The sequence below is a fragment of the Chanodichthys erythropterus genome, chromosome 20, assembly GCF_024489055.1.
Source record: "Chanodichthys erythropterus isolate Z2021 chromosome 20, ASM2448905v1, whole genome shotgun sequence".
Taxonomy (NCBI): domain Eukaryota; kingdom Metazoa; phylum Chordata; class Actinopteri; order Cypriniformes; family Xenocyprididae; genus Chanodichthys; species Chanodichthys erythropterus.
The window spans coordinates 35793149-35815871 of record NC_090240.1 but is presented as its reverse complement, the minus strand read 5'-3'; the positions used below and the strand labels follow the sequence as shown (position 1 = coordinate 35815871).

General features: G+C 35.1%; 1 protein-coding gene across 1 annotated transcript; it reads right to left on the bottom strand.

The window, feature by feature from the left end:
* Positions 1 to 4382: 4382 nt before the first annotated feature.
* On the bottom strand, positions 4383 to 22478 carry LOC137008812 (zinc finger MYM-type protein 1-like). Its single transcript, XM_067370527.1, has 3 exons — positions 21935 to 22478; positions 20685 to 21415; positions 4383 to 4469 (listed from the first exon to the last, which is right to left on the bottom strand). Exons 1-3 carry the CDS (start codon positions 22191 to 22193, stop codon positions 4383 to 4385), a joined length of 1077 nt encoding a protein of 358 aa, XP_067226628.1. The 5' UTR covers positions 22194 to 22478.
* Positions 22479 to 22723: the final 245 nt, after the last annotated feature.

Below are 22723 nucleotides of genomic sequence, written 5' to 3'. Positions count from 1 at the left end.
CCGCCGTGGCCGCCCGTGGCACCTGACCCGCCGTGGCCGCCGGCCCACTATGGCTGTCTGAGTTCCTGGACCTGCCCTGGAGACCTCCGTACCCGCCTGCACATCTAGTATCTCCTGCCTGTAGGTCTCCAGGGCACCCACCCCCCCTCCCCAGTTGTGCCATCTACGGCGCGAGGACGCGCCTTCCGGGAGGGGGACATTCTGTCATGAATCCTGTCAAGTTCCGGACTACATCTCCCATCATCCTCTCTGCCACTCACCTGCACACACTTAACACTAATCACTAATCATCACACCCAGCTGCAGCTCATTACCAGGACTATTAAAGACTCTTACACACATCACCTCACTGCTAGGTCTTGTTTTCCCAAGTGTTGCATTTCCAAGCGTTACTTCCTGTCTGCCTGTCCTGTGTTACCGTTCCTGCCTGTTTCCTGTTTGTTGACCCGTTGCTGCCTGTCCTGACCATCGCCTGCACCTTGACTACGATTCTGCCTGTTCCTTGTTGTTCCCGTTTGCTCCCGTTTGACCCTGCCTGTATGACAACGCTCACTGTAAATAAAGCTTTGCATTTGGATCCCTACCTGAGTCCCGCCTTCGTTACAGTATTAAAGTTTTAATGAATGAAACGTTTGAAGTTACTCACTTGAGTTCTGCATGGTCGATGTACGAAGTAAGAATTTCTTTTTCCGAATCTGAGAGGAGGTGAGGAGTGGTTAAACAGTTGTGTTCGTGACGTCACAGCTGTGAACATATTGTGGCAGACAGGAAGAAAAGTGCTTTCGGTGAGTGTCACCAATCTGAGTTGCACATTAGCGGATATAAAAACGCAGTCTGTGTTACTCACCCTCATGTTGTTCCAAACCTGTATGACTTTCTTTCATCTGTGGAACTGAAAAGAAGATATTTTGAAGAATGTTTGTAACTAAACAGCATGGACCCCACTGACTTCCATATGAAATAAATAAAATAGAATAATATGAAAATAAGATCAAATATAAAATAGAATAAAATCAATAGTCATTGTTTTATAGATGTGTTTATAACATTTGCAAAAAGCACACAAAATAAAGTGTATACTTCTTCTAATTACCTCTTTTTGAAGTTCCATTTATTTTACTGTAGGTTACTACAGTTACTCTCAGATGCATTTGTTACTCTTACTACATGTGTATTACTATATTCGCACCTCATATGAAAGTATATTATTACACTTTAAACACACACACACATACACACATAGTCCCATCCACCCAAACAACAGAAATAATAAATCAAGTTTTTTTGAGAATTCATCATATCCTCTTACATTTTCTCTACATTCTTATTTGCATTGCTCTTTGTACTTTAGTGTAGTGTTATTTTCAAAATCTTCAATGCTATAGTTCACATATTGTGTGTGAACTTTAGCTCATAAAAACTGTATGGTTAAAATATGTATAGCCTATATAAAATTCAGGTCTGAAGGGGTTAATGTATTTAACATTTACTAACATTTAACAATAGCTCATATATTTTTGCAGCTTTTATTAATCCTTATTAAAGTTAGTTAATACACATAAAAAATTATAATTTCTGAATCAGTATAGGCTATTTCAAAACTAACATGAACTAAGATTAATAAGATTAATATATGCTGTAGAAGTCAGCAATCAACTTTTTTTTTTTTTTTTTTTTTTTTTTTTTTTACAAATTACAGTTTTTATGAAGGTATAAATGAATAAAATATATGAAATTACTCACTTGTTGTAGTGGAGTTCTCTGGTGGATGTGTGCCGGACAGTATGGAAATCAGTGAAAAAGAAAAAGGGGTGGAGCCGTGCAACAAACCGGGGATTCCAGATGATCTGGCTCAGAGCCAATTAATGCCTGGAAACACTTAAGGCATTGAGACAATATTGGCACATTTCATTATGCTTTTGTTACATTTATTTTAAATGGTGGAGAATGGTATAAATAAGTGATTAAATGTTTGGCGCTAAAGGTTTCCTATCGAAAGCAATTGAGTTCCGAGTTCGTCTATAGAGTGACGCCGAGGGGCACCGCTGGCGTATCCCAAGCGACGCTGGGGGCGCTAGACCATGTTTCCATGCCTCGAGTGAGAACGGGTTGGTAAATAGGCTACTATTAACTAACATGAAATAACATTTGTTACTGTATTTGTTATTTTTTGTAAACGGTAGTTAATAAGAAATGAAGCTGTTCATAGTTAGTTCATATCAGTGCTTTAACTAATGTTAACAAATACAACTCTTGATTAATAATGTATTAGTAATGTTGAAATTAACATGAAAAACGATTAAAAAATGCTGTAGAGGTGCAGTTCATTATTAGTCATGTTAACTAATGAACCTTACTGTAAAGTTTTACCAGTATAATAATATAGGCCCCCAATAATAAAATACTTTTATGAAAAAAAAACAAAAAAATACTATGGAAATCAATGGGGCCCATCAACTGTTTGGTTACCCATAAATTTTTAAAATATCTTTGTGTTCAACAGAAAAAAACTCGATAAAACTTGATTGTGAGTAAATGATGACTGAAGAGATGTGCTTTAACTGTGATCTCTCTTGATGTCAGCTACACATCAGGTAGTAGGTCTGGTTTTGCCAAATAACCAAATTCAGATCAATAATTTTTCCTTCTTTTACAAATACTGCAAACATATGCACATCCTGAGGTACATCAAGATGGGTTGATCTGATTGAAAATCAGAGCTGTAACATTTGCTCATCAGATCTGCAATCTCAACAAATTAATACTGTATAATTGTAGTCTACATCTTAAAACGATGAAAAATACCAGCATACATAACTAAATATTAGCAATATAATTTTTTGTGTTGTAACTTGTAATTTTCATTAAAAAAATCAAGTATGATTTTTATTGATTTTATTTATTTATTTATTAATATGACAAGAAAATAATACCATAAAATACAATAAAGGCTGATTTTCATCTGTCCCTGACCAGTTAAAGGCAGACTTAAAAGAAAATTCAAAATGATTATAAAAGTGACACTTAAAATACAATACAATGATAAAAAGGATAAAGATAACTAACAAATCATGTTCTAATGCTCATATCACTGATTATTGTAAAGCCACAGCTTCAAGTTAACAGTGAAATATCAACTTCTCTAATGAACACTGGTAAAAAAAAAAAATCCCATTCTTTGCACACATACTTTTAAATTAAACAACATCTATTGTATCAGTAAATAAAGTAAACACAGTATGAAGTAATGTATTATTTAACATGTATGAGATATTACTCATTTTGCTTTGACTGTATATGTATGAGTATCACACGAATTTGACAATCTGACAATTCATATTTTTATTGACTTTGTAGTCTATTAAATAAAGGATGATTACAAAAACAAATGTTTTTTTCCTATTCTTTTTTCGACATTTCCACACATTTGAAATTTCACTAGATATGGGTTTCCCAAACTGAAAGTAGTGCTTTTCACTAATTAAATAATTAAGTTAAAAACAACTAAAACATTCGAAATAAAGCACTTATTAAAACGGTGTCAGATGCAGTTTATTTACCTGCGAAAATTGTGGTTCTTGCCCAACGCCAGTCAGCGCATCTGTCATTAGTCTGTAGTGTGGTTTCGACTTTAGTCAAGTTTCGCTCCTGACCGATCACAACAGAATGAGGCCTGCATTTTTGGAAACTATTGTAGTATTTACTCATCTCTCAAAACTTGATGTTATTTGATCTGATATGACAGACTTTAGTGCACTCCATTTGTTTCATCACATCGAGCAATGCAGAGCTTCAATACAGGTCAGTAATTCAAATATTTAGTTTTTCTTGATTGCGTAAACACTATAACCAGGCTTTTGAACTAAAATTTCTAAATCATAATGCCATTTATCAAAAAGCACACCCATTTCCTTAAACTATAAACACTATTCCCCTGTTTTGACACATGAGTGTCAAAACTCTACACACAAATCCCTTTTATTTCTCATTGCCCACACCATGCTGTCATTTAGAAAGCACTAGCATTCAATATTGTTCACTCAAGTTAGCATAGCTTGAGTTCAATTAGGACACATTTTCCCACATGCAACACTAAGAATCAAAATTTATCACACACCAATCAGAACCTTCAACAGAGAGATAAAAGACCCAGAGTCAGTTCATTCAGTTTTGGAACAATGGATCCAGAGAGACGTGATTGAAAAGGTCGAGGACACCAGAGAGGATGAGGAGGAGGATGAGCAAGAGCGCTAAGGAGTGGAGGAAGAGGTGAAGGAGGAGGAAGAGGATGTGGATGAGTTGCAAGGAGACAAGGAGTCTCAGATTAAATTTGTGCCACTAGTTGACCATGGTATGACTATGAGGGAGGCTGGGCAATGAGTTCAGCCAAACTTAGGTTGCTTCACCATCGCCTCGATCATAAGAACCTTCAGGGAGGGAAACAGGTAGGTGTACCTGAGTGCTGTACTCTGTTAGCACACATGTATCAAATTGCCTTACATACAGATAGAGTTTTTTCATTTTGTAAAAAGCAGGTGTTACAGTTACAGTAATCAGTACTTATAGGACACAGAGATGATGGAATGGAAGAAACCTGATGAGACATTTCAGCTGATGCTTGCCAGGGCTGGATCAGGCATGCAAGAGGATTTTCCCCCTGTTGCCTGGACAGGGCCAGTGCAGCCTGTGATGTTGACGAGATTCTCTGGCCTGTCCCAGACCAAAGATGTGATGCTGGGGCAGAATATTTGTTGTTGTTGTTTGGTGTATTGTACTGTACAGTACATTAAGGAATAAAAAAATGTGCAAATGTATACACATGTGTTCATCATGTGAAAAGTTCCTTCAGAGGGAGAACTTCATTTTGACCTGAAAATAGGATGTTTGGGGAATTGGGTGAGACATTATGGATTTGTGTTTACTGTTTTGAGAATATAAGGCATAGTTTCAAGAAATGTGTTTACGCAATTGAGAATTTACTAAAACTTTTCACAAAAAAAGAGAATTTGAATAAATGTATAGCTAAAAAAAAATCAATGATTAAGAGATTAATAGAGTTTGGTAGAATGATGATGGACCTCAACATTTCATTGATTTACCAACATTACTATATCCACCAAACCTTTTACTGTACTTTTTAATTATTACAAATATTATCCAGAAGTTCAAGTGATAATTACCTTAGACATGTTGTTAACACTATACAATAAGATTTGATAACTACAAAACAATAGACTAACAAACGATGATGACTGCTGCAGCATTTATTAATCTTAGTTCATGTTACTTTAAACATCTAGAAGTTAACATTTGTATGTTTATTAATATTGACAAGGATTGATACATGCAATAAATAAATATTGCTGTGTTAGTTCATGTGAGCTCCAGGATGCAAAGATTTGTTAATGATGCCTCGTTGTTTGTATATTTCTAACTGGTTAATAAAAATAAAATAAAATAAAATAAATAAGTAAAGTGATCTCCAGGAAGTGCTGAGGACATTATTATTAAAGATTCATTGTGCAGTCACTGAAGCGTTGTGAACTTAAATCTTTTTAGTGATAATTTTGGGCCCGTTTACACCTGGTCACTTCATGCCTTTTCTCTGATCGGATATCTGATTTATAAAAACGATTGCATTTACCCTTGGCCACATAAATGTGTCTCCGCAAAACGGCTACAAATCCGATCTGCAGTTCCCGCGCTACATGCAGATTTATGCAGATCTCTGTTCATGTCACCGAAAGCAACAAATACACTCAAAAAAATGATTCTAGCTGCTTGTTCAGTTTATTTAAATAAAATAAGCTGAACCAACACAAATCTTTAGTTTTTTACTTAATTGGCATTCGCACTCAATTGTATTATGTTAAATGAAATTAAATTTGCAAAATGTTAGGTCAACCTAAACCATTTGTGTTGGGACGACATGAATCATTTATGTTGCATTGATTGAACCTGGGCAGTGGATTTCTAGTTCCCAGCATGCTTTGCATAGGGAAAGATTGGGACAGTAAATGTTGAACTTAAGTGCTGTTTAATGTGTTTTTTAGTAAAGGGAAATACCTTTTAAAGTTTGAAGTTCAGTTATATTTGACATTTAAAAGAGTTTATGTTATGTCGATTTTTTGAGGTTACCATTATGCTGAAGTGTAGACCTTGTGGTTAGGCTCTAGGTGGCTACGTAAAACAAAATTATATTGATCTCAATGAGCATTAACTGTGCTCAAGCCAGTAATGAGAAGTTCTTTATCTGATCATTACTTGCATGCTATAAATGTTACTTAGCATATGAATAAGTGTTATTTTAGTTTAGTTTTTATAGAAATATAAATAAATTACTTGGAGGGCCAGCACAAATTTTACACAGTCTACATATGGTCATCAGCTCTTCCCCTCTCAATGGTCATGAAACATTTATGTCTGTGTACAACAGCTACTCAAAAACTAAGCACAAGCGCACATCTTCACCATGATGGTAACAAAAAAAAAGCACTGGTTGGATCAACAAGAATGAATTATGTTCAGGAAACATACACAGAATACGTCAAATGAAACTGGTGTGATCTCATTCAATTAGGATGAATTTCACTCATTAGTACAATTAACCTAGCTTAAGTTCAAATAAATCAGTTCAACTGTGTGGAAATAGGTGTCATAATTGAATTAAGTAAGACCAACAAGTTATTTTTTTGAGTGCATATGTTCAAATAACTCAAATGATAATATACAAATTACAGAAATGCTGTTGGATATTATGCACACATTTGCATAATAAAAGCTTAAAATAAGATGTCACATGCTTAGATTACAAATTTTTTTTCTAATTTTGACAGTATTGTCTTAACTAAGTAACAAGTTAATGTCAAAAATATCCTTCTGTGTTACCCAAAGCAAGTAGATAAAGAAATCTTACAGCTATTGCTCTTTAAAGCTTCCAAAAGCAAGGATTGATGAGGATTATCCAAGACTGAACAACATACACCAGCCAGGGATGGACAGTATTTATGGTACATGTATTTCAAATACGTATTTCAAATATAAAATAGTATTTTGTAATTTGTATTTGATAGGGTTGATGAAAATGGCTTCATATTTTGTATCAAAATTCTAGTGTTTTGTATTTTTGTAGTTTTAAAATATTGATGACATCATAAAAATACGGCCTCTGATTGGTATGGAAGCCCGTTTCCGCCACTAAAAAAAAAAAAAAAAAAACGCCACTTAAAAGAAAAAAAAAAAAAAAAGCCACTAAAAAAAAAAAAAGATGAATTGCGACTTTTTATCTCAGAATTGCGAGTTATAAAGTCAGAATTCTGAGATATAAAGTCGCAATTGCGAGTTATAAAGTCAGAATTCTGAGATATAAAGTCGCAATTGCGAGTTATAAAGTCAGAATTCTGAGATATAAAGTCGCAATTGCGTGATAAAAAGTCAGAATTCTGAGATATAAAGTCGCAATTGCGTGATAAAAAGTCAGAATTCTGAGATATAAAGTCGCAATTGCGTGATAAAAAGTCAGAATTCTGAGATATAAAGTCGCAATTGCGTGATAAAAAGTCAGAATTCTGACTTTTTTTTCTCGCAATTAACTGATGGTCAGTATCTCTGTCTGTAACAGTGCATCCAACGATAGACGTGCTGCAGTGAAGTCTGAAGCTGTTGGATGTATTAAAATGTTCCACTTCAGCTTTGTCTGATTTATTGCGCCTCCGCCACAGCTGATTCTTCTTCTTCTTATGATTATTATGATATTGTTATTATCGTGTAAAATTCATTAGTGTATCCATTCTGTTAAAAACAACTTTTATTGTCCAAATACCTCGACTGTAATTTGCAGAATTGCATGATTCTACCCTTGAGTTGCAAAGTTAATGAAACATGATAGGTATTGGTTGTTTTAGTATTAAGCCCACTAGATGGCAGTAAAAGCTGTTTTTTCTCCTTGAAACGCTGTGTACAAGGTTACCGTGGAAACACTATATGCTTATTCCTGCGTAATGCATATGTCCGGAGACTAATCTATATGTGTCTCATCCAGTAAATTCAATATTTCTTTATTGGTAAATCGGCGCTAAAAATAATCCTTTATGATGTCCTCTATTTAATGTGTAATAATAACAAAGCAGTAATCCTGATGGTCAGTCGCAATGAAAGGAAACGCAAGCAAAGTAAGAACTGTGAGAAATAACGTTTCACAGTAGTGAGAAAAAGTCAGAATTCTGAGATATAAAGTCGCAATTGCGAGAAATAAAGTCAGAATTCTGACTTTATATCACGCAATTGCGACTTTATATCTCAGAATTCTGACTTTATAACTCGCAATTGCGACTTTATATCTCAGAATTCTGACTTTATATCACGCAATTGCGACTTTATATCTCAGAATTCTGACTTTATATCACGCAATTGCGACTTTATATCTCAGAATTCTGACTTTATAACTCGCAATTGCGACTTTATATCTCAGAATTCTGACTTTATAACTCGCAATTGCGACTTTATATCTCAGAATTCTGACTTTTTATCAAGCAATTGCGACTTTATATCTCAGAATTCTGACTTTTTATCACGCAATTGCGACTTTATATCTCAGAATTCTGACTTTTTATCACGCAATTGCGACTTTATATCTCAGAATTCTGACTTTATAACTCGCAATTGCGACTTTATATCTCAGAATTCTGACTTTATATCACGCAATTGCGACTTTTTATCTCAGAATTCTGACTTTATAACTCGCAATTGCGACTTTATATCTCAGAATTCTGACTTTATAACTCGCAATTGCGACTTTTTATCTCAGAATTCTGACTTTATAACTCGCAATTGCGACTTTTTATCTCAGAATTCTGACTTTATAACTCGCAATTGCGACTTTTTATCTCAGAATTCTGACTTTATAACTCGCAATTCTGAGATAAAAAGTCACAATTAATCTTTTTTTTTTTTAGTGGCTTTTTTTTTTTTTTTTTTTTTTTTTTGTGGCGGAAACGGGCTTCCATAGATTGGTGCTTACTCAGTAGTTTGCCCAGATTTGTTGAGATCAGAATTGAAAATTGATCCATATGGAAGAAGGCAGTCAAGGTACAAAATCAATTTTTTGCATAAACTGCTATAATTTTTAACAGTTCATGTTAAGTTTTTGTGTTCATTTTAGTAGCCTAGGCTAAATAGTTTACCAATCATGTTCTTGAAAACTATTAAACTGAGCAGCAGCCTATATTTATAATTAATAATCAAATGATCAATTAGTTGCTATGAATACAGGAGCCATCAGCTGTCTTCTTATGAATGACTTGTTTGTCATTGAGTCAGTGTTGCTGAGGCAAAGCAGGCCCTTAGTTACCAAACACCAAGTAACTAAATTAGGATACAATTATAAGGGATATGTGACTATAGGATCTGTTAAAGACACAATATGTAAATTTTCACCGCTAGAGGTCGCTTATTTAGTTGCTTGTCCTCGATTTCATGGAATCATGGGAGTTGTTGTCTTTATGTCTACAGCCGAGGAAAAGAATCCGACGGGATTCGGGCAGAAATCATGTTCATGGATGAGATTATTAATGTTACTGTAATATGAAGCAGAGCAGGACCGAGTGATGTTGGAGCTGAACGAGAACGATGGAGAGATTGATAATGAGAGACGAGTGCGACACATGCCTGGAGAGCAGAGGAACTTTTATTATGCCACAGTTGCCGCAACTGCTTTTTTTGGTCTAGCGCATGTGGGGTAATGTGGCGCTGTTTATCATATTAGATGCATTTGTGTACTGAAAGTTGTTTTAATGCACTTGTTGCACTGCAGTAAGCTAGATCGATATTAGGCATGCATGGTAAAACATCAAGAAAATGAGATTTAAACAAGAAGCTATATAACAATGATTAGATTTCTGTTGATGAATGAATCCAAACAGTTGCTCCCTTGTCAAATAAAACACATGTCCTGGTTAAAATTGCTTTTTTCTCTAGATTTAAACATTCTTGGAAACATCTGGGATAATGTAAGTACACAAGTCGAACATTTTTTAATCCAAAAATCCTACTATATATATATTGTGCCTTTAACTGGTTGCATATGTCAGATTTATTGCATGACTTGGACATAGAAAAGCTGTTGCTATCAAACATTATTTATTTAATCAACTGAATCAGTGTAATGATGAAGAGTTGATGAAGAGTTCTGTCAAGAGAATTGACAGAAGTTTTGTGAAGAAATTTCATGCCTCCTTGTAAAAGTATTTTATTTAATTTTACTTTATTTTGATACACTTAAAATGAAGTTTTTTGTTTTTTTTTTAAAATACATTTTGATGTATTTTTGCCCAACCCTGACACCAGCCATGTGTCTAGCTGCTCACCTCCTGCTATCTACACCTGCAGCCTCCAAAAGCGACCGCCAGATGGCAGCCACAGAACAAACCCAGACAAATTTACTCATCCCTTTGTTGTTCCAAACCCTGCTGACTTCCAATGAAAAAAAAAAAAGTCAGTAGTCATTGTTTTATAGATCTTTTGCAAAAGCACACAAAAAGCACACTCTTTTTGTCATTTATTTTATTGTAGGCTACTGGAATGACAGTTACTGTCAAATGCATTTGTTAGTCTTGCATGTGTATTACTGAATTAGTTATTCTCCCATATATGCACACCTCATGTGAAAGTGTGACATTCTCCATTCAAGAGATGTTGCATTATTCCACTTTAAACACACACACACACACACACTCTACATGTACACACACACTTTTTAGTTTTTGTGTTTCATGAGTTGTCTCCATAAACATAATAATACTGTACACACTTTATACTCTGTCAGTAAGATAAACTACATTAACAACAATCCATATTTATTTTTTCTCATATTTCATGATCCATTATGGTGTTTTTTGCAACACACTGTGATTTATGAAGAACTAGCCACATGTAATATATACACTATATTGCCAAAAGTTTTGTGACGCCTGCCTTTACGTGCACATGAACTTTAATGACATCTAATTCTTAATCCGTAGGGTTTAATATGGAGTTGGCCCACCCTTTGCAGCTATTTTCCCACAAAGTTGGAAGCATGAAATTGTCCAAAATGTTTTGGTATGGTGAAGCATTAAGAGTTCCTTTCACTGGAACTAAGGGTTCAAGCCCAACCCCTGAAAAACAACCCCACACCATAATCCCCCTCCACCAAACTTTACACTTGACACAATGCTGTCCAGTGGCGGTGTGCTTTACACCACTGCATCCGACGCTTCGCATTGCACTTGGTGATGTAAGGCTTGGATCAGCTGCTCAGCCATGGAAACTCATTCCATGAAGCTCTCTAGGCACTGTTCTTGAGCTAATCTGAAGGCCACACGAAGTTTGGAGGTCTGTAGCTATTGACTCTGCAGAAGTTGGCGACTTTTGTGCACTGTGTGCCTCAGCATGTGCTGACCGCACTCTGTGATTTTACGTGGCCTACCACTTCATGGCTGAGTTGCTGTTGTTCCCAATTGCTTCTACTTTGTTATAATACCACTGACAGTTGACCATGGAATATTTAGTAGTGAGGAAATTTCACAAATGGACTTTTTGCACAGGTGGCAACCTATCACGGTACCACGCTTGAGTTCACTGAGCTCCTGAGAGCGACCCATTCCTTCACAAATGTTTGTAGAAGCGTCTGCATGCCTAGGTGCTTGATTTATACACCTGTGGCCATTTGGAGGGGCGTCCCAATACTTTTGGCAATATAGTGTATCTAACTTCATGTTTATATATATATATATATATATATATATATATATATATAAATAATGTATGTGTGTGTGTGTGTGTGTGTGTGTGTGTGTGTGTGTGTGTGTGTGACCTTTCTCTACGCCACTAACTTCCGTCCACCAATTACTCTAACCAGCGGATACTCATGCCCACACTCATTTCAAAGTTAAGACACAGTATTTTCATGTGAGTTCTCATTTCTAAGTGTGTGAATCATCACTTCCTAAGCATGTAGTGCTTCTTCCTGCCAGTGCTACCCTCAGTCTCAGTCTACCCCAAACCTCTGAGAGGATGTTGTTACTTAGTCTCTGTTACACTTAATTTTCCTGGTTAAATAAACATTATATAAAAAAGAGAGCCCAAATACATTTTTCTTTTGTATTTTTACTCTTACTATCCCTGTAATGTTCTGTTTATTAAAACCAAATATAATTTTTTTTTTTTTTTTTACATTCCAGTATAATAACTAAAAAAGGCAGTAACAATATAAATAAAATATTGTGAACTGATGTTCAGCTTTTCTTTTTAATAGTCAACTTATTTTCATCAAGTTTGTTCACACTGCTGCTGGTCACAGACATGAAGATACCTACATTATGTATTACTCACTAAAACCTCACCGTCATCATGCTTTTAGGCCACTTCAAGTTTGATTTTCATGTGACATAAAGCAGTGATATCTACGAGGATGAGCTGTTTATAGTTCACGTTCAGTTTCATATGTGTAAATTAAATAATAGCATTCAGTACAATCAACAAAAGCATATCCTTCATTCATTTGGAAAGAGAAAAAAATGAAGCATGTACAAAATCTTAGAAGGAAAGAGTCTCATATATGACTACATAATTCACCATGGGATTGATAATCTTATACATATTTTATGCATGATAAATCATTTGCATTCTTATTTTTAAACAAGTATAAAGAGAGTTTACTGTTATTCCATTTGCTTTTATTTATATGATATTTGCCCATGACAATGATAATGTTTATCATCAATGATTATTAATGATTCTAAACTGAATGTCCTTCATTTTAGGTACAATTGGCCATTTAACTTAATCACAGTATTTGTTTCTAAATGCATCATTAACAAAAATTGTAAAATTGTAAAATAATTTACATGAATGCATCTCTGGTTATTTAACAAATACCTCTGAATATAAGAGTTTAGTATTAGTTTAGTAATAGTTGTTTTAATGAAAGAGGGATTGCTCTACACACTCAATTAAATTAACTAAAGAAACATTTTATCATGAATTATAGTGAATACATCTATCAAATCAACAACATATAAAACTTTTTCTCATACACTCTTGTTAAAGTTTTCCTATTTACTGTAATGTTCTATTATTCCATTAGATGTGATTTTCATTTTCCAGTAGTGCAGTATCTGCTTGTGAAATTTGAAGGTTTATTAGACAATTTTGTAATCTCAAAATAACATTTAACACAGAATCACAGGGTTAAGATTAAAAGGATAGTTCACCCAAAAATGAAAATTCTGTCATCATTTACTCACTCTCAGTGAGTGATCACTTCCGTCATCAGAGCACGATCAGACCTCACACACCGAATGCTCAAGGCAGCTGGACATAGTGGTGTATTAGAGGTAAAAAAAAATTATATAAATACTGTTCGGTTTCTAGCACAAACTGATCACTTCGTGTCTTTTTTTTTACTCTTATAGATGGAGTTCCCATTGAAATGCATTATAAGACTGACAGATGGCAACGGTTGCAGTTAAAAATCATAATTTGTGTTCTACTGAAGAAACAAAGTCATCTACATCTTGGATGCCCTGGAGGTAAGCAGATAAACAACAAATTTTCATTTTTTTTGGGTAAACTCTCCCTTTAACCATTTGAGCGGTACGGTCCCACATATGGGATTTTTATTTCAGTGCCCCTGGGCGTACGGTACCACACATGGGATTTCGAACGTTCAGCGACGTCACATAACTGCCAGATTCAAACTGTGCTTTCGCGCCCTGGCTGTGAGACAGACCAACCTGATCTCACGGCAATTCGTACGTATTTTACGACGTGGCTAAATCGTATGAATTCATACGACCTCACTCGTACTAATTCATACGTTTTTTGCTAAATCGTATGTAGGCCTATTTTACGAGTTGACAAATTCGTATGAATTCATACGAATTACCTACCCCAAACCCCGCCCCTAAACCTAACCGTCACTGGGGTTTAGACAAATCGTACGAATTCGCACGAGTGATGCCGTATGAATTTATACGAAATAGCCACCTCATAGAATAAGTACGAATTGGTCGTGAGATAGCGTTGGACAGACGCGCGCGCTCTTGTCATATATCACAGCTATGCAGTGTTTTCAGCCACATATTATATGTAATATAAAGGATCATTGTTGTTGTATGTTGTGGAGTATCTGTAAATATCTGTATGATTTTAGTGCTATAAAAATACAGAAAGCAGCCTGTTTGATTTCAGTTGGACGATTTGTTTCATTTTCTCAATGGTGGTCAATTCTAAGCTCAATAAAATCTAAAATTGGGTTAAAGACAGAAATGCCTTTTTCTCAATAAACAAAAAACTTTATTTTTTTAAATGTGAAAATTAAATTATACCTCAGAATGGGCGTCTTAAAGCAGCCAAATACAAGACATTATAAACGTACATTATAAACCAGTGAAATCGGTTGATAAATGTAAAGGTTTTTTTTTTTTAATCCAGAAAAACCGCAGCTCGCCAGTTTACTTGCCTTTGTTTACAGCGCAGTCTTGCCCCGCACAATATGGCGGACTCGTTGACGTATCGCAGCAACGTTCCAAAGAGGCCAATAGGGCGTCTAGTGTTTATTATATGTCTATGGTCTGGACTACCACTGGACGACGTCTACTCGTCACTGCTGACTGCTCCTGTTCCTCTGGAGCGCGCATTTTAAATTACAAATGACCGTTGAACCGTCTCTTCATCGAGCCAGGATACGTGAGTATTGCTTTTATTTTATCTCTATAAATAAGATATGCAAATATTCAAAAACAGCCTAAATGTTACATTTATTTGTTGTCTAAAAACTGGACTAAAGTGTTTGCGATCTAATGCAAAATTTACCAGTGTAATTGCTGACGTTGTCTTACGCAGATCAGAACGTTAAAACCTCTTCTGGTCAGGTAAATGAAAAATATTTCAACATAACGCCAAAAGTTATTAGCCATAGTGAAGAGAAAATTACTTGAGTGATGGTTGACATTTTAACACATTATGAACAGACACTTTATATGTTTAACGCTAGGCTAGTTAGGCTAGTTTAAAGTTAGGCTAGAAACACGGTATTGTTTACCTTGTTTATTACTACAGAAGCTGTTCTGTAGTGTAGCATGTCACATTACCCATCAAAAGCTTGGGGTCAGTAAGATTATTTTTTTTAATAAATCAATGCATGAATTTATACGTAATGTGTATTAATAAATACACGAATCCAAGGAGGGACACATTAAATTGATCAAATGTGACAGTTAAGATATGTAATCCACGTAAATATGAAGCAGCACAACTGTTTTCAACATTGATAATAATCATAAATGTTTCTTGAGCAGCAAATCAGCATATTAGAATGATTTCTGAAGGATCATGTGACACTGAAGACTGGAGTAATGATGCTGAAAATTCAGCTGTGATCACAGGAATAAATTACAAATTGTAATACTAGATTTTAAATTATAATAATTGAAATATTACTGTTTATATTGTATTTTTGATAAAATACAATGAATGTACTCTTGGAAAGTAAGTGAGTCAAATGTCTTTGAATCTTACAGACCCAAACTTCTGAATGGTAGTGTATGTTATGCATGTAAATCTTTGCTAAGGTTGAAAAAACAAATATTCTTATATTGATTTTCTTTTATTTCTTTACTCAACAGGCTATGTTCTTAACTCATATCTTTCAGTCAGGTGACTGGAGCAGAGACCTGGAGGGTAAAACACCCACAGAACTGCAGGACAGGCCTGTTAATTTTCCATCTGTTTCAAACAACAAATATTACATTGCGTCCCAAAAAAAGGTAAACAAAATATGAGTGTAAAATGCACGTTTTGGGCACTTGTTATCCATGTACAGCATCTGCAGCAGTATTTCAATCACTGAACTGTAGAGTATTCACTATAAGTAGGCTACCTTAAAGTAAATAAAACAGTGAGATTAAGAGATCAAATTATTTATACAGCTTATTGATGTTGCATACTAGATACAGGTGAGCAGATGAGCCTAGAACATAAATGCAATGCCTAATGACAAACTGTGCGTTCTGTTTGTTCTAGGCTCATCTGCTCGCCCGCCTGTATAATATTCATCATCAATAAGTTGTATATTGATTTTGGCCTTGTTTTACCCTCCAGGTGGGTGTTCCTATGAAAACTAGCAATGAAGGTAAGCATACACTTTTTTAATTATTTTCTTGTAAACAATTGAATGGGTCTATTAATAAATCTATTAAATTTAATATTAAAGATTAAGTAACAATAAAAAAAGTAAGTAACACTTTCAGAATGTTTTCATTTTGTGAGATTCACCTCAGATCAGTGCAGCTGTAATTCCTGATGCATGGATGCATTAGATAAGTACTGTGTGAAAGTGTTGTTAAATACAAATCTCTCTCTCTTTATTTTACTTTTTTAGGCAATATCAACACCATACAACACGCCCTGCTCTCCTTTTTATAGAATCAAATTGCTAGCTAAAATCTAAATCATCACAAAAACGAACAATTGAATATATATCAGTGTGATAACAACTACCTTAAATGACCAAAACCATCTTTCAGAAAGTTTTATTTGAAGCAGAATTTATTTTTAAGTTTTCACTGAAGTCTCATTCGACTGCATTGAGAGGGCGGGGTTTATGACCTGTACTGCATCCAGCCTCCAGGGGGCGATCAAAGAGCCCGTGGCTTCACTTTTCAGAACGTATGAGACACACCCGGTACCACCCCGTCACATTTACCGCCCCGTCACAAGGTAATTTTGTTAAATGTTTATGGAAAGAAAATGAAATATTACAAATTAACGTTGAATGATTGTTGTGTGGACTGATCAGATAAATGACTTTAAATAACTTTATTTGTATTTTTAAGTGAATTAATTTTTTCAGTACAAACAATGTGTCACGATCACCATCTGTTCCTGTCAGTTCCCGGACTACACTTCCCACAATCCTCCCTGCCAGTCACATGTTCACTCTACACCAATCACCTGTCGCCACATACAGCCATGCACACACTCCTCACTAATCACTACACCCAGCTGCAGCTTGTTACCTGGACTATAAAAGGACTCTCACTCACACCATCCAATCGCGAAGTCTTGTTTACTCCTGTATCATTTCCGAGCATTTATATTCCTGTCCCTTGCCTGTTATACTGTTCTGTGAATGATATCCGCCTGTCCTCGATTTACTGCCTGTACTCTGATTACGACTCTGCCTGTTCCTTGCTGTTCCTGTTTACTCCTGATCGACCCAGCCTGTACGACTACGCTCACTGTAAATAAAAGCTGCAAATGGATCACTGTCTCAGTCCCGCTTCGTTACACAATGAGGCCATTGAAATGTTAAATTCATATTTCAAGATTAAAAATCTAAGAATTAAAAAAAAAAATAAAATTACAGACTTTCTATTGATGGTTTCCAAAAAAGGGACACTTTACTATTAGGAAAACATTAGATTTTAAAAATGTATTTCTTGTTTTACTCCAGTGGCATACATATTGTCCGTGACGGGGTGGTACAAGAATGGCTTCTTTGCCTGAATAAAAAGGATAATATGAATACAGATTTTGTGCCTGAGGTGGGAAAATATGTTTTTTTGGGGGTTAACATATACTTCGATTTGAAGGTTTAAAAAAGTTTGTTCATAATGAAAATTTTGAAAAATGGAAATGGCACCCGAATGACTCATAACATAACTGTAATAAACGTATTGGCCTCAAATGAAATTAACATTGTGTAAATTAATATTAAATGTCTTTAAATAAATTATTTGGACATAAAAGACAGGAGGGACGATATCATTATTCTAAAACCACACATTTTGAGGGGATCCCATCATGGGTCGCTTATATATCTGTCAAAATTCGAACCACATCCTGAACCAGTCAGCAGAACGTATCACTACTCAAAAGCATGTAATTTTAGTCCCCAGTTCAGGAAGAGATTTCAAAAAGTTATTTATATCGCCATCTTGTGTTTAACATATTGTTTACATATCTTTTCTTCTTCTTTTCATAATTAAATGTGCCTTTTCAAAAAGCCGTTTTTCATAATAATATGCTCAATTTACAAATGACACCATTTTGACGAATCATGTATTTCCAAAGCATGGTTTTCCAACAGATTCTTTTCATAATTATAAAAAAAATAAATAAAAAAAAATAAATACATTTCACAAATGCCAATCAACAGGCAGTGTGCGGTGCTTTTTTTTTTTTTTTGCTGTTTTACTTAATTAAATTTTTGTTTTATTGAATTATTTCATTTTGAGTAATTTGTTCCTCCATAGATACATGACCCAGTAAAATGATTTCAAAAATCCTGAAAATATTAAAGGGTTAAGGTTAAAATTCTGCCATGTTGTTCCAAACCTGTACAAATTTCCTTTTTTCTGAACATAAAACTAGATGTTTTGAAGAATGTTAATAACCAAACTCTTTCAGGTGTCCATTGACTTCCATAGCATGGATGAACATTTTTTTCTTAAAATATATTTTTATGTTCAACAGAAGAAAATCATATTTGGAACGTCATAAGAGTAAATTATGACAGAATTTTCATTATTAGGTGAACTATACCATCAAGCATATACATAAAGCATGAGTTTTTTTTTTTTTACATGACTATTTTAAATTTGCAAGTTTATATTCATGTGTTGTAAACAGTGGCGGTTCTAGACCATTTCAACTGGGGGGGCCAAGCTGGGGCCAGTTGTACTGTTAGAGGGGCCAGTTATATTTAAACCTTATTGTTGTCATATCATTTTCTTCACTGCACTGCAGGCATTAACAGGCAAAATACAATGTTTATAATCATTCAAAAATGTATTTGCATTTCAATTTTATTTTTTACATTTGCATTACATATTCAGTATTAGTCACAGTAACGATTTGATTTTAATTATATTTTTACATTTGCATTACATATTCAGTATCATTCACATTAACTGTAATTGCATTTCTATTATATTTTTACATTTGCATTACAGATTCAGTATCATTCACATTAACTGTAATTGCATTTCTATTATATTTTTACATTTGCATTACAGATTCAGTATTAGTCACAGTAACGATTTGATTTTAATTATATTTTTACATTTGCATTACATATTCAGTATTAGTCACAGTAACTATTTGATTTAATTATATTTTTACATTTGCATTACATATTCAGTATCATTCACATTAACTGTAATTGCATTTCTATTATATTTTTACATTTGCATTACAGATTCAGTATCATTCACAGTAACTGTATTCTACGATTTTTGTGTTTTTTTGCAAAAAGATCAGCAAATTCATCTAGATTTAAGGCCTTTGCCCTCCTTGACTCAATACTTAGAACACCTAAATTGCTTAATCTGTCATCTGACATTGTGGACCTGAGATAGGTTTTCACCAGCTTTAGTGCAGAAAAACTCCGTTCACAAGAAGCGGTACTAACAGGGATTGAAACAGCTATCTTGCATAGTTTAAAAAGCTCAAAGAAAACTTCTTTATAAGGTTCAATGAATAATGCCAGCTCTACTACACTGGAGGGTTTCTGCATGCCACTCTGTATTTTCCTTTCTAAAATTCTTCTGAACTGATGTAGTTCATACCCCAAGTCCTCAATATTTGATTCATACATTCTAGCAAATGGAAACAGGGACTTTTCTTTGAGAAACACATCACTTGTGGGGTTTAGAGTTTGGATGCCAGTCATTATTTCACAGTTTTTGCTAGAAAACCTTCTGTTAAGCTCATTAAGCATCTGATCTAAAACAGGGTAGAAAAGGGTTGTACGAAAACTATCTTTTTCTCGTTCTGAATCTGACCTCTGACCCACTGTACTGAGTACACAGTCTGCATTAAATTGAGAGCTTAGCTTTTTTGGTCGTTTTGCAGGGGGCTGTACTGCAGTATCACATTGCTCAGCTGTGTTCAACACTTCACTCCATAGGTCATCAAAAAATGACTCATCCCTGTAGTCATTCAAAGTCTGAACTAAGGCTTCAACTAAATCAACAGCCTTTGACAGATCAAGTGATGAAGACTGTAGCATATCTGACAGAAATTTTGCTTCTCCAAACACTTTATGGAGGGTAACAAGGCACACAATGAACTGTAAATCTATCTGTGCAAGCAGACCTCTAGCCTCAACAGATCTGTCACCACTGTGTTCTTGGACTATATCTTGCAGGACTCGCTTAATGGCAGGCAATCTATCCATAATAGTATGTAGAGCCATATATCGACATGCCCAGCGAGTGTCACTTAGTCTCTGAAGCTCTCTAGCTGGTGCACCTGGGTACATCTCTTTCTGTATGCTCAGCCATTTTTGATGCACATATGACCCAGATGTGAAGACATACAGTCTTTCTAGTAAGGAGAAGAACTCTCCTACCTCAGGGATAGCTTTGACTGTGTCCACTAAAACTAAATTCAGACAGTGTGCATTGCAGTGGATGTAAAAGGCATGCTTTGCTTGTTCTTTAATGCGTGCCTGGACACCTGAATGCTTCCCACTCATAACTGAAGCACCGTCATATGCTTGACCTACTAGGTTGTTTTTGTATTCAAGACCATGACTTTCTAATATGTGTATGATTCTGTCAGTAAGCCCCGCTGCATCTAGTCGATCAGCCGATTCAAAGTGGAGAAAGCTCTCATGGACAGCTCCACTGAAATAGTACCTGAGTACTAGAGATATCTGCTCCTTTTTTTACATCTTTTGTTTCATCTGCCATTATGCTATAGACCTCACTGTCTTTCACTTCTTCTATAATTTTTGTTCGAACCATGTCTGCCAAACAACTCAGAACCTCATTCTGAATCCCTTTGCTGGTATATTTTGCATTATGAATGGAAGTCAGCCTTTTTTGCACAGTTTTGTCATGCTTAGCTATTGTTTCTAAGATTGCCATGAAGTTCCCTTTATTATCTGACTCTGTAGACTCACCGTGTCCTCTTTGTGCAATGTTTTGTGTGGCTGTAAGTAGTAGTATTTCTCCTATTGTTTTAATATAGTCCCGATTTTCTTGAACCTGTTTGTTGTGTTCCTTGTTTAGGGCATTTACCAGTGTTGCATTACTTTTTACAGCTTTCTGATAGTCTCTCCATGTAATCATTGCTTGTTTGTGCCGCTCAGACCTTGCATGAATTGCAAATCCCCCCTGTTTGTAAGTTGCCTTCTTCCAATTGTTAAAACCCAATTTTGAATCAAATACTGTCTCTGAGACTTTGGGAGGGCTAAAATGCCTGCAGGCATAACAAAACACAGAGTCTGATTGTTTGGAATATTCAAGCCAGGGGTGGATATGGTACCAGGCTGCCTTGAAGCTCCTCCTCCGGTCCCCCATCAGAGTTCTTGGGTATATATTCATCATTGGCTGCACAGGTGGTTCTTCCCGGGATTTGCTGATATCTGCCAAAGAAAATATATATATAAATAATAAAAGTATACCCGTTTCGTTACAGCAAATAGTTTTTATATTCATAAATGTTGAAAATTCAGTTTTAAGTGCACTTACTACTTCATCTGTCTATCTTGGTATTTTTTAGTTTTCCATTATTTGCTGATGAGAATGTATTTATATATTTTACCACCTTCATTTTTACTCTTTGTCATGTCTTTTTGTTGTTTTTACTACTGTTGTGATTACTTATGCCTGTTTATTTGTTTGTTTACTGTTTTTTCTTCTCTTTTCTTTTTTCTTTTTTTTTTTTACCTTGAATGTATGATAAAATCATAAATCATAAAAAGTATGTATTTGGTTAGTTTTAGATATATAATTACCATCAGGCAACTTCTGAAATCCATCTGATATCACAAGCTCATAGCATGTTAAATAAGATTTAATTTCAATCACAAACCGATTAATTTCTATACACCATATAAACTGACTTATTGCACTGCTTTACAGATGTATTTAACAGCACAAACCTGATGGTCCACTGCTAGTGGACACACAAGGCTCCTCTGTTGGTGTATCACTCTCAGCCTCAGTCTCTCCATCTGTCTCACTTTCCTCCTCTACTATTCCTTCACTCTCAGTCTCTCCAATGGACAACTCCTCCTGCTCTCTCTCTGCAGACTCTCTGCTCTCTCTTGCTCTCTCCACACCTGAACCATCTGGCTCTGTCTCACTGCCTACCTTATCTTTTCTTTGGAAGAACGACATGATGTCTTTCTTTCTCTTCATTTTGGTGAGAACTATAGAGCAAAAGCAATGGGGACCAAGAAACTTATGAATTAATTTACTGAAAATAACTGACTTGCCAGGTAACTATGTCTAAACATTTAATGTTACAACTCGTTTACCGAGTAAAAACACTCAGAACCATGAGTTTGTTGATCATATATTTTATCCCTTTTCAAACTGCCACAAGCTAACAAACGGCAAAAAATTAGCTGATCTAACTTTATGCATTTACATATGCATTACTTCTGTATTGCATTTAATACAAATAAAAAATATAAACAACTTTACTCACCTCTATATTTCCTTCTTTGCTTGAAGTATTCAACTATAATATTCGCGCAAATCTTCCACCAACTTCTGAGTAGAAAAAAACTTGCAGATGCATGTTCTACGATACTGTTGTGTTCCGCTTTAATCAGTCCCTCCCTCTAGAAAATGTGTGGGTTACATTTCTGTTCCGCGTTGCTACTGTCTAATCATAGACTGTGTCTAATAACGGATGTAAAAAACAACGATCGCAAAAAAACAAA